The following is a 13880-nucleotide window of genomic DNA, read 5'->3' as shown; positions in this document are numbered from 1 at the left end:
TCTTCAGAGGGATACAAGCAGGTTAAGTGAATGGGCAAAAATTTGGCAGATGAAAATAACAGGTTATACACATTGGCAGGAAAAAAAGAGGAGATAAATATTATTGAAATGGGGAAAGACTACAGAAAGCTGCAGAACAGAGGGATTTCAGGATCCTAGTGCATGAATCACAAAAAGCTAGCATCCACGTTCATCAGATAGTAAGAAAGGTAAATGGAATGGTGGCCTTTATAACAAAGTGAATAGAGTATAAAAACAGGGAGGTTGTGTTAAAACTCTGAGGCACTGATTTGGCCACAGCTGGAGCACTGCAAACAGTTGTGTTCCCCTTAGATAAACAAAGATATACTACTATTGGAGGTAGTCCAGAGAAGGTTTGCTACATTAATCCCAGATATTGGGGTGGGTGGGGAGGGGGTGTCATTTCTTTTGAGGAGAAATTGATTAGATTGGGTTTGTATTTATTGAAGTTCAGGAGAATGACAGGTGACCTTACTGAAACATACAAAAATTCCTAGAGTACTTAACAGGGTAGATGTGAAGTAGTTGTTTCCCTTTGTGGGAGAGTTTCCGTTCATATGGCATAATCTCAGCGTAAGAAGTCACTCAATTCAGAACAGATGACAATTTTTTTTCTCAGAGAGAGTACAGTGAATCTGTGGAATTGTTTACTACAAAAGGCTAAGAGGCTGACTCGACAAATAGATTTGAGATAGATTTTTATTGAGTAAAAGAATCAAGAGATACAAGAAAAAGGCAGGAAAGTGGAGTTGAAGATTATCAGATTAGCCATGATCTCATTGAATAGCAGAGCAGATATGATGGGCTGAAATGGACAACTTCTTCTCCTGCATCTTATGGTCTTTGGTCAAGTCTACTGTCAAACAGATATCACAGTGAACAAACTAGCAACTGAATCCACTTCTCTCACCATTTTGCAAATGAATAATTTAGTTTCAATGCAGTAATTCTGCTTCAAACAGTTCAGTTATTTGAATTTGCAGCTATATCTTGGATAGGTTTTGTTTTAATTCATTGACTTGCTGTGGGCATCATTGGGTGCACCAGCATTTACTGTCCATCTCTAATTGCATCTGAGGAGATAGTGATGATCTGGCTTCTTACAATGATTTATGTGTACACCCACAATTCTGTTAGGTAAGGAACTCCAGATTTTTCACACAACAAGTGCAGAAGTATAACAAGTATTCCAACTCAGGTTGCGGCATCATTTGGGGAGGAACTTGCAGATGGTGGTGTATCTACTGTCTATGTCTAGGTTGAAAAGGTGAAGACTTTGGAAGGCTGTTGTCAAAGGAGCTTTGGTGAGTTGTTGCCATGCACACAATGTCAACGTGCATGCTGCTACCATGTTGTGTCAATGACACAGGAAGTGAATGTTGAAGTGGTAAGAATTCAAAGAAAAATTCAATTCTGTACAATAAAATGAGCTAAAGCTTTAGTGGGAGTGGGTAGAATTGATCAAAAGAAACAAATGGATTGTTGGCCAAAAAAAAACTGGTAACAAATAGAATAGGTTCTCTGTAAACAATTTTAAATCTGAAGTAAAGCAGTTTATCTTTCCTTCAGCAGATGCAGCAAGTAGTGATTTTGAATTGGATAAATCTGAAACTTTACATTTGTGAAACAGCCACCCTGTATTTCCTGCAAACCAGTGGAAATATTTGAAAAAAAGAGAGGTCGAGGAAAGCCTTCAAACCAGCAAGAACTAATCCAACAGGTCTTGCGAACAAATGACTACACAATTGTTTTCCCAGATTTCCCAGAAGGGCTCACATTATTCTGAATATGGTCTGATTAGATACAGCCTCAGTAGCACATCTCTGCTTTTGTATTCTGGTCCTTTTGAAATGAATGTTAATATAGCACTTCCCATCCTAACTGCCAAATGAACCTGCATGTTAACCTTAAGAGAATTCTGAACCACGGCTCCCAAGTCTGTGTGTTTCAGACTTCCAAAGCCTATCTGGTTCACTAATATCTTTTGGGGAAGGATTCAGCCATCCTTGCTGGTCTGGTCTACACATGACTCCAGACCCACAGCAATGAGGCTGACTCTTAACTACCTTCTGGACAATTGGGGATAGGCAATAAATGCTGGCCTGGCCAGTGATACCCACATCCTGCCAGCTAATAGAGAAAAAAATTTGGGATTTTGCGTATTTCCTTTAAACTCTTCAACTTTTTTGATGATTCTAGAAATAGCAGGTCTTGATTTCCAGTGAGGGAGTGGAGAAGTGAAGTCAGTCAGAAAGTCGAGTTGAGGTCGAAGATCAGTCATGATCCTTCTGAAAGGTTTAAGAGGTTGTACAGTCTACTCCAGCCCCTATATCAGAGGGATTTTATGCTGGAATATCAAAAATTTAAAAATGGGCTTTTATTTGTTAAAACTAAAATGTGAATATCCATTCAGTGAGTGTGCAATTAAAATATTTGCTTTACCTTCACATTCCTCCACAAACAGGTTTAAGAATAAATAAAAGCATCTCTAACTGTATACGGTCAAAATGCAAGTTTGCCCCATCACACTGTCTCTTGTGGAAGCGATATCTTACCACTGAAATTGAGTAAATGAGTGTAGAAGAATGAATGCCGGTGAAATTCTTCTATCGCCAAAATGGTGGGGCCCTCAAGACTACTTCTCAAGGTTTTCTTTGCGCCACTTTTGTCAGCAATGAGGGACTCTAGCATAGTTCTAACCATGTAGAGCTACACCAACAGGAAACGTAAAACAAAACAAAAAGAAAAAAGTAAAGGGCACATTAGTCATTATGAATTTAATGGGAGAAAGCCTAACTGTTCCACCACTGGGGATAATTCCTAGTAAGTCAGATTTATTTCTGCCACAGCAACCTATTTTGATATAAAACCAGAACTGGAAATAATTGATGTTTTAAATAAACACAACATCATATTCCCACACTGCCATTACAGAAAGAGTGTTTACCATTTAAAACAAGGACAGTAGCTAGGTTGGAACAATCCACTTGAAATTCAACTTAATTTTGTATTTCTCTATTACAGAATTTTGAATCTTTAAACGATGGAACAATTTGACTTTCTTTCAGCAAAGAAAGATAGGCTTTATTCTTACCACCAAAATTTAAAATGGTTGGATAGATGTAGGACCGCCTCAGAAAAGTGTTGATCGCAATGAGTGTTTTGTCCAGTCCCAGAGATTTTAGTTGCTTCGCTAGCTCTCCAGATAGCAATGATTCTGCCATGGTGCGCACCATATACAACTAAAGCCAGTTGGCAAGAGCGGACATTAAGAGTTAGGAAGAAAAGCAGAGAGTGAGAGCTTGGTTAAGTAGCAACAGAAAAGAATTTGGTTAATAAGTTAGGACTACCATTTTCCACAGTGTTACCATAGCAAGCAACTTAAGTTACATTTAAAAGGACAGTATTGCTTAAAATACAGCAGTCATGGTATGAATGGGATAGTCAGTTAAACTGACAACAGCAATTGGTTATTCTGGCACTTCTCCTCATCGAGGGACAGAAATTTGATAGGAGCTGTTAAAATACTTATGAAAGCATGCTAAGAGGAAAGAATGGAAAAAGGCCATCTTTACATTTTCAAGATGCCTGCTGCAGCGGTAAGCAAAATTTCTTAAAAATTCATAGGAAATACTTGTTTGTTGTTTAGTTTGTCTAGAAGCCACTCTCAAGCATAGAGCCTGATCAGGATGTGCCAGGTATAAGGCATGCTAACAAATTTGCATAACGCATGCGGTGTAATTCTGTAATTGTTGATTTGCAAAAGCAAACAAACTACACAGTATCTGGAAGGAAAGGGAGGAAATAATAACTACTCAAAAAATAACTCTTCAAATTACACTTGCGCCTCAAGTTTTTAAAAATAAGTGTAAATCAAGCTACTTGTAACTACTTCAGTTAAGAGTTTTAATATTAATAACGTGTTGCTTGCAGGAGCTCAAGCAAGGGCATTAACTGGATGCAAATTTATATCCTTAAAGTATGAGCAACAATGCTTAGCTTTGCATAACTTCAACTTAAAAACCAATTAGTAAAATATCACATTGCAAAATTATGAATGAAGTATTTTTGTAAGGAATATTTAAAAGAATCAAAAGTTAAGTTTAAACTATTCCTTCTTCACAAAATGACAAGGAAATAGAAGGAATCATTGTTATTCAACACACCATATTTTACCATAGTTCTTTTTCAGTGTGTGACATGTGCCTTAAACTGATGATTAAATGAATGGAAGTTTCAAAGCTTTTCTCAAAGCAATAATTTAAATTTATTTTTGAGGCTGACCAAGAAATGACCTTGCTTATAAAACAGATTAGAAAATGGGAATTTACAGGACTTAGAGACACAGTCTAAGATCTGCGAGATCCAAAGTTTTAAAAATACTGTGCAACACTGCATGTTTCAAAAGCCTCAATCCTTCCAAGGCAATCTTGAATTGAATGTGGACCTCAATTTCAATTTATAGCTTGGACGTCAAATTAAGTTATTTGAACCAGAGATTATTAGGCAGAAGTTTGCACTGAAGAAACACCTGGGTACTAGATGGTCCGACTGCCCGGGGAGTAACTTTGATCTCAAAGCCTCCTCTTGGGTCCTTCTCTCCTCGGAGCGCAGGATCATTTGTTGGTTCGTGTCCAACGTCCCAATCACAAATAGTCTTTCTAATTGCTTGCAAAACACTAGACAGATATAGGACAAAGAAATGTATCAGCATCAGTTCCACTAACATGTTTTTGTTTGCTTGCCTTATGCAATTGTACAATGGAGAGCAGGAATTATGAAAAAATTACAGCAACAGACAACACCAAACAATAGACAATATTAGCAAAATACTGTAAATGCTGGAAATCTGAAATGAAAACAGAAAATACCAGAAAAACACAACATGTCTGGCAACATCTGCAGAGACAGCATCCAATATGACTTCTTCACAAATGCTAAAGCTACATTGGTAAATGTTGGCTAACCAAAATCTGACGGTGGCTGGTACAGAAGGCAATGCTCTTGCAAAGTTAGTATCATTATTTAGAACGCAATAAAGTAAACTTCAACTTTTCAATATTGCTCATATTTTAACATTATATTGTTTAACAGTCTTTTGATAGCAGGGAACCTGAATATTGCTTAAAAATATAATTTTGCTGAAACTATTCATCTTGCATGAGGACACTGGCAAGAATACCAATGTAAGAGGGGAACAACATCACATACTATATGAGAACTGATTGGCAAATGGACTCTGATTGGTAGAGGCATTGACATGGAGAATGCAGCAATTAGATGCTATGACAGTTAACTGCCAAGCAAAATTTCAAAGATTCTGGAATGATTCCTGCAGATTAGAAGCCTGCAAATGTCAACCCACTATTTAAGAGAGGAACAAAGAAAAAACAACAGGAAACCAGAGATCTATCAGCCTTACATCGATAGTAGGGAAAATACTAGAAATTCTAAAAGGACATGATAAATGAACACTTGGATAAATATGGTCTTACTGGGCACAGTCAACATGCATTTGCAAAGTTTGACAAACTTGGGAGTTTTTAATCTTTTCAGGATTAAAGCAACCAAACTGATGGACATTGGATCTACTTGGACTTTCAGAATTATCTTGCTAAGGTTCCCCACAGAGCGTTCCTTAGCAAAACTAAGGCATATCATATAAAACATTATTTAGGAAAATGAGTCATTCTTACATTGGCAGACTGGCAAAGGTGAGGTACTTGGAGCCCTAGCTGTTCACAATGTATATCAGTAATTTGGAGGTGGGGATCAAATGCAATATCTCCAGATTCGCAGTTGATACAAAGATAAACAGAAGTGTAAACTATGAGGAAAATGTATGACATTTTCAGGGGGATATTAATAGGCTTAGTTGTTGGGCAAAAACATGGTAGATGGAATATAATGTAGAAAAATGTGAGGCTATCCAATTTGGCAGGAGAAACTGATATGCAGAGCATTTCTTAGAAGTTTGGAAAGCATCACAGTGCCAAAGGACTTGGATCTCCTTGTCAATAAGTGAGTGAAGGCTAACATGCAAGTGCAACAACCTATTAAGAAGGCAAATGGAATATTATCCTTTCTCGCGAGAGCATTTGATTACAAGAGTAGTGAAGTCTTGCTTCAATTGTTTCGATTGAATCAGGTCAAAAGCTCCTGGAATACTGTGCACAATTTGGTCTTATCTCAGGAAAAGATATTATGAATGCAATAAGGGCTCACCAGACTTGTTTGCAGGATAGCAGGTTTGCCCAAGGAGAGAGACTGGACAGAGAGGGCCTGCGTTCTCGAGAGTTTCCAAGAATGAGAAGTGATCTCATTGAAACCAACAAAAACTTTTAAAGGATATATGCAAGTAAGGTGCTTCCCAGATTGTATCCCCTACTTTTAGTCTCTCCAATCTTAATTTAGGACCAAGATAGGCTTTACTAAGGTGGTGGTGAATCTTCGGAATTCTCTACCCCAGAGGGCTGTGGAAGCACACAGCCTTTGAGTACATTTAAAGTAGAGGTTGATGAATTTTATTTAAGACTAGTATTAAACGTTACAGCAATATGTGATGAAAGACATTGGAAATGTTCACTCAGCCATGAGGGGGGAGGCAATGACCTAGTGGTATTATCGCTGGACTGTTAATCCAGAGACCCAGATAATGTTCTGGGGACCCAGTTTCAAATCCTGCCAGGGCAGATGGTGGAATTTGAATTCAATAAATATCTGGAATTAAGAATCTAATGATGACCATGAATCCATTGTCAATTGTCAGGAAAAACCCATCTGGTTCACTAATGTCCTTTAGGGAGGGAAACTGCCATCCTTACCTGGTCTGGCTTACATGTGATTTCAGACCCACAGCAATGTGATTGACTCTTAACTGCCCTCTGGGCAATTAGGGATGGGCGATAAATGCTGGCCTAGCCAGTGATGCCCTCATCCCGTTAATGAATAAAGAAAAACAAATTGTGAAGCAGGCTTCATGGGTTGAATAGCAGTGTTGCCACAATTTTTCCTACTGGCTGCACAGGTTTTCGAGGCACATACTTCCATAAATACAAGTCAATGCTGTGGTTCAGCATGCTGACACCGATCACCCTGCATGGAACGTCACAACAGATGTGCATATGCGCATCTTAGAAGATACACTGCTGAATGGTTAATTTCTGTTCCTTAATATACAGCTGAAGATTAGAAAGAAAGGGAACACAATTCTTTACTCAAGTATCTGCAAATTTTAAATTTATTCTTCAAAATGCATGCCACAAATACCAGTAATGGTTGGTTGGAGGATATGCTGGGCCAAGAGGATGCTGATTGTGCTGGAGTGCAATTCTGGTGCTGTTGATGGCTCACAGTGCCCCATGGATGCCCAGTTTTGAGTTGCTAGACCTGTTCAAAATCTGTCCCATTTAGCATGGCCTTCGTGCCACTCAACACGAATGCAGAAGCAGAGATGCCTTGCTGCAATTATACATGGCATTTGTAAGACTACACCTACAATATTGTATACAGTTTGGACTCCTTATCAGGGGCAGGATGTTTTGGCTATGGAGGGAGTGCAACAAATGCTTTATTCCTGGGTTGGTGGGACAAAGAAGGAAGCGTCAGATTGGTTAGGACTACATACACTCGAGTTAAGAATGAGGGAGTATCTCAAAGAAATCTATAAAATTCTAACAGGATTAGACAGGGTAGATGCAGAAAAATTGTTCTCAATGACTGAGAAATCCAGAGCCAGTCCAGAGAATAAGGGGTAGGCCTTTTAAGACAGAGAAAATGAGAAATTTCTTCAGTTAGAGTGTGTGGCGAGTCTATGGAATTCTCTGCCACAGGAAGTGTTTGATGCTAAAACGCAATGTTTTCAAGAAGGAGTCAGACACAATTGTTGGGGCTGGGCTAGAGGGATCAAGGGTATGGGGGACAAAGCAGGAACACGGCGAGTTGAATGATCAGACATGGTCATATTGAATGGTGGTGCAGGCTCAAAGGGCTGATTAGCCTCCTCCTGCTCCTATATTCTATGCTCCTGTGTCCTGAGCTAGTAATCCAGAGGCTACTACTCAGGAGACATTGGTTCAAATCTTTCCACAGGAACTGGTGGTATTTAAACTCAATTCATGTGCAGCCAGACCATGAAAAGTATAATTGATTGCTGTATAAACCTTGTTAGGAAAGATGTCTGCCATCCTTACCTAGCCTAGCCTATGCTGTGGGCTTGGAGTCACACAATGTGATTGATTCTGACTTGCCTTTTTGAAATGGTTCAGGAAGCCAAAAAGTTCAGAATAATTAGCAAATGCCCTACCAGAAACATTCATATTCCATCAAATAATAAAGAAAAAATGCAGGTGGCTACTTATGTTGTAATCAACAAAATTATATTTTCTTCTCCTGAGAAGTGATAAGTTGAGAATTGCCACATTTTATGTACAATTTAGACAAACCTCTGAATCACATTCTTCTTCTTTTTGATAGCCTGACGCAAAGGTTCACGAAGTGTTTTCTGAGCAAAATTTTGGAGTGCAGCATAAATGGTATGTCGAATTGCATGATTGAACACACTCTCCATTCTGCCCATCAGCACCTGCAATCCTTTTATCATGGCAATAACCTGCAGCCCAAAACAGATGAACCAATTTTAACTTTGTTCGATCGGCTTTTCACACTCAAAAAACTAAGGTGTTCTTTTTAACTGCGTAGAAATAGTCAAGCACTGGAAGACTTTAATGTTCTTCAATCACTGACAGCAATCAAATATTATGCTCCAATTTTAAATGAGTCAAAGTCAAATGTTTTCAAAACTTATATATTCTTCCATTGAATTCACCTTGACAAAAACTGCTATCTTCCTGATCAAGGTATTTAACCAAACTAAACTCAGTTCATTCATTGCTAACATCATTCAATAATCTCAAGATTACTAAAAACTTGTCCATCAAGATTCTCAAGGTAATGTAGCCTTTCCTCAAGTGGGTCGATTTTTCCCATAATTAAGCTGCAACTTCAGCTGTGGTTAATAGTTTTGCAAAGCCAGTTATATAACAGTTTTTAAATTGCATTAAGACAGCTGTAATTGAAGTGCAACATGATCACCTTTTTAATTTGTCGTAGGAAGAACAGAATTAAGTGTTGTGTTCCGAGGTGATGGTAATACTGGACAAGTCAGATCCCAGTGGGAAACCTGGCTTGATAGATCATACATTTAATTCTTTCATTAATCAGCTACAGTCATAGAGTCTTAGAGCACAGAAACAGACCCATTGGTCCAACCAGTCCACGCCAACCATGTTCCCAAATTAAACTAGCCCCACCTGCCTGCACTTGGCCCATACCCCTCCATACCTTTCCAATCCATAAACTTATCCAAATTCCTTTTCAATGTTGTAAATGTACCTGCATCCACTACTTTCTCTGGCAGTTCATTCCACACATGAACCACCCTCTGTGAAAAAATTTGCCCCTCATATCTTTTTTTAAAATCTTTCTCCTCTAATCTTAAAAATATACCCCCTAATTTTGAACTCCCCCACCCCACGGCAAAGACCTTTGTCACATGATGACTAGTCACCAAAACATATTCGCAGGAGACTGCAGATTTTCTTGAACAAAACACAAGTTCACTGTACAAAGAACGGAAAACAGGAACTATAGATATAAAAGGCAGTTTGGAAAGATCTTAACACAAACAGGAAAACCAAGTTTCAATCTATTTCCCAAGACAGACTATTAGAGATCGATTTGAGAGAAATGTCACTCTTATCTCAGCTTTTAAATCTTTACCAAACTGAGGCTCTTCAGTTTCTTTTTCTTGAACTGTAGAGACAATTTTTACAATTTCTTTCAGTCTGATAGCAAAAACCTTTAAGAATTCTGAAAGCCTAAGCTTTTTTCAGTTTTCACAACTTGAAGCTTTAAGCCACTTCTCCTGGCTTAGAAGCTTCAAGGACTAGAAACACCATTGCTGCAGTAACCATTTCCCCTGAACTGAAAAATCTTGCTAAGACAAAATTTTTTCCCCTTTGAACTAAATAGTGGTTTTCTTTTGAATTGAAGTCAAGACAAAACTAATGGCTTAGTTCCGTTTACATTGCCTATCATAAACTCAAAAGGTGCAACTGTTTTATTCCATTTACAACATGGGGATCTGTCACAAATTAAACTATAATCATACGTTTTTTTAGAGTTGATACATTATGGTTACTTCCAGAATACCTTTCTGACCTTTGATTAAAAGTAAACTTTACAGCATTAACCCACATCTAACAGCACTTGCTTTTTTCCCCAAAGCGAGCAAATTCCAAATATGATAATATTACACAATTTTCATCACAAATGGTTCTTACTTAATATCACTTTCAATAATGTAACTCATCTTTGTGCTCCTCTTTTGTACTTGTCCAATGAATTGAGAGAAAATTTATAAAATTTGAGATTTTGGGGATATCAGATTACTGGGAGAAAAAAGTATTGAGAGAAATCCAGCTCTTTCTTGTTCTTTTCTTTGGTTGAGCTTTAAATGTTTCTTCTATAGAAGTGTCTGCCTGTATACTAGCATTTTTTTTGATTATTATCACGCATGTGTTTTCTGTTTTTACAAAATTTTAGATGGTTGAAAATGTTGGGTATTTACTCAATGCAGAAGAGACTAACCTTCCTGACCTCAAGTCTGATTCAATATCAGGCAATGGAAGATGACGACGGGGTAAATAATGGAAAACTGCTCAAATTTTGTTAGCTTACCAGTTGACCAACAAAGTCTCATTTTTTTTAAATGTCCTCCAACAGAGGGACACAGCAAGCTTGCAAGTTCCTGCTTCAATAACGTTTCTAACTTAAAATCTTTCGATCTGCCTTATCTTCAAAGTACCCATTTAAACCAAAAGGTAGGCCCTGAAAAATCAGAAGGTCGCCTTCAATAAAATCTCAAAAAGTAATTGAATAGAAGGATGGGGGGGTGGAATCTAATTGAGACTTACAGAATACTGAAAGGCCTAGATAGAGTGCACGTTGGGAAGATGTTTCCACTGGCAGGAGAGACTAGAACCCAAGGGCACAGACATACAGTGAAGGGAAGATCCTTTAGAATGGACATGAGGAGAAACTTCTTCGGCCAGAGAATGGTGAATCTTTGGAATTCATTGCCACAGAAGGCATGGGAGGCAAGTCATTGAGTATATTTAAGACAGAGATAGACATGTTTACGATTGTTAAGGGGATCAAAGATTATGGGGAGAAGGCAAGCGAATGGGGTTGAGAAACTTATCAGTCATGATTGAATGGCGGAGCAGACTCGATAAGCCAAATGGCCTAATTTCTGCTCCTTTGTCTTATGGTCTAGAAAATTGGGCCCTGTTCATACCTATTTTTTTTTTCATGCTTTAGTCTGGGAATAAGAAAAGCTTGAATGAAGAAACTACCAGGAAGTTTTTCACAATTAAGCGACTACTCAACCACAGGGATTTTACATATTCTAAGCATACTGGCACTGACCCTGTTACATCTTAAATGCTAGATTTTATTGATGAAAGAGAGTTTTCAAAACAAATAGGTTAAAAATGTGAAGCATCTCACCTCAACAAGTGCAAACTTCTCTTCACTTGTGTAATTGTATCTAGTTGCTCTCTCATATTCTTCTGCATTATCTGGACAGTCTTTATTAGAGTACTTATCAGTGGGATGCACAAGTTTCCAAGAGTACTGTAAAATTATAATTTAATATGAGACAAAGAACAGACTGAAAGCCAATTGTTTTAACTTTAGATAAAGAAAAGCACAGATGCTGACAATCTGAAATAAAAACAGAAAATGATGAAGTTACTCAGCAGTCAGGCAGCATCTTTGGAAAAAGTTAACATTTGAGGTAAAGGAAATTTCATTCTGTTCTTCCAGGAATGTTAAGGTGTGATATATTGGGTGTTAACTTCATGTTGCTCACTGAACAAGGTCATACAACTTCAAGTCTTCTAATTCTCAACAGCCTCAAAGTCTCTTTCCATAGATTTGATTGATGACAATATCAGAATCTGTGCCATACAAAGTTGCAATCTTATGCAAACCTTGATCAAAAATTAAGTATAGGAAAACATACACTGGTAACAGACAGGAAGAACTCTTGGAAGTAGCCACACTGAAAGCAGCTTTCTGGATGCAACATGGAAGGATAGGAAGTAACAAAAAAGTTGGCACAAAGAATATGTAACTTTATTTCTTCACTTTCTGGAATACTTTCCAATATCCTGGGAGGAATCTAAGGAATCAAAATCACGAAGGAATTTATTTAACATTCCAATTGAAGTCAAAGTCCCAAGGTGAATTACCAACCTATCATTACTATCATGCCATTCCTCATTCCATTATTTGGAGTACCCCCTCGGAAACAGAATGTATTAATGAGTCAAACAGATGAAATCAAAAAAGTAAAAGTAAACAAACACCCAGGAAAAAAAAACTGAATGACAATATTTTCTAACTATTTTGTAAAAATTACAAGAACATCACCAGCCTGTGTTTTTCCATCTTTGTCAGTATCCATTTGTCATGACTATATTGGGGTCTCATCCATACAACAAAACATCCAATAACATTATCTTCTAGGAGGAATATCTAATTGGCTGCCCCATGTTAGCCAACCTATTAAGGATGGCCAAGATGTTCCCAATGCTACAAGTCAAGGGAACAGCTACTCTGGCTTCTTGTCCCTAAAGAGGTGAACATTGCTGAGTGAGGCAAAAGATGCCTCAACATGGAGACCTTTGCTCTTTCATAAAAGATGAAGAGGCCCTTGCTCTTTCATAAAAGAAGGGCTGTACTGAGGAGTGCTCAAAGCAATACGAATATTGGAATGATGGGGAAGTACTTCACACCTCAAGCCTGTTCACTTGCAGATTGTTGCATCCCACCCTCATGACCCTGTTCACTGATGCAAGAAATGCTAGATCCAATGGCCTCAATTTGCCACAGGAAAGTCAGCTCAACCGGACAGCATCCTTCAATAGCAGGTGACTGCTCGGACATTAGGGCCATTTTGCAGCAGCGCTGAAGTCAGGTCATAATTAAACAAATTGGTTCATGCCTCCATGAAACAGCAGTCAATCTAGTTCCCAGCCTGTGGCCATAGTGTATCCGAGAGGTCTCTTAATGTGTTCCACTGAAAATTCCCTTGCTACTATCTGCAAGCCACCAAACCAGTATGCACCGGGGTCAAAAAATTCCAGCCCAAAAATAATTAGTTTTTATTTGTAAAGACACGAGAACTAAATCAGCACCACTGATGTAGAATTGAAGTAAGATGAATTAAAGAAAACTAAAGTTTACTGTGAACATTTTTGGGGAACGGAAAGATATAAGGATAGAGTTACTGAGACCATCAAAGAGACCCAATGAAATACACTCTCTACCTTTTTTTTAAAAATATTGCAGTATTAACTCATATTTGGTTAAATTAAGAAATGTGCTTCAATTTTTCAGTAATGGCGACACATCCTTTTAACAGAGTTCAATCCTGCAGCAGTTACACGCTTCAATATGAAATAATTATCTAGTTAATGAGGAGATATAATTAAAGACAGGTTATTAATTAATTTCTTAATTCCAAGAAAGCATTTGTGTAAATATTATCATTTTAATTGACATTTATATTAAAGAAGAGAAGAATTAATCAATGCTGAATGGTACAGATTCAAAAATATATTCAAATTTAAAAATTCCACTGAGTAGAATAGCAAGAACATAAGAACATAAGAACTAGGAGCAGGAGCAGGCCGTCCGGCCCTTCGAGCCCGCTCCGCCATTCAATAAGATCATGGCTGATCTTTTCGTGGACTCAGATCCACTTACCCGCGTTCTCACCGTATCCCTTA

At 38.0% G+C, this 13880-nt stretch overlaps 1 protein-coding gene across 1 annotated transcript in view; it reads right to left on the bottom strand.

Annotated features, from left to right (window-relative positions):
• Nucleotides 1-13880, bottom strand: part of cyfip1 (cytoplasmic FMR1 interacting protein 1) — a 173372-nt gene that overhangs the window by 107497 nt on the left and 51995 nt on the right. Inside the window, exons 12-15 of the mRNA XM_048597890.1 lie at nucleotides 11593-11718; nucleotides 8466-8632; nucleotides 4553-4700; nucleotides 2577-2730 (exon numbers count right to left, since the gene is read on the bottom strand). Of these exons, the coding sequence (XP_048453847.1) occupies nucleotides 2577-2730; nucleotides 4553-4700; nucleotides 8466-8632; nucleotides 11593-11718 (595 nt within the window). The remainder of the gene's footprint in view (nucleotides 1-2576; nucleotides 2731-4552; nucleotides 4701-8465; nucleotides 8633-11592; nucleotides 11719-13880) is intronic.

This window comes from Rhincodon typus, chromosome 6 (genome assembly GCF_021869965.1).
Source record: "Rhincodon typus isolate 14 chromosome 6, sRhiTyp1.1, whole genome shotgun sequence".
NCBI lineage: Eukaryota > Metazoa > Chordata > Chondrichthyes > Orectolobiformes > Rhincodontidae > Rhincodon > Rhincodon typus.
Note: the sequence above shows the minus strand (reverse complement) of the source record. Positions and strands in the feature narration are given on the sequence as shown.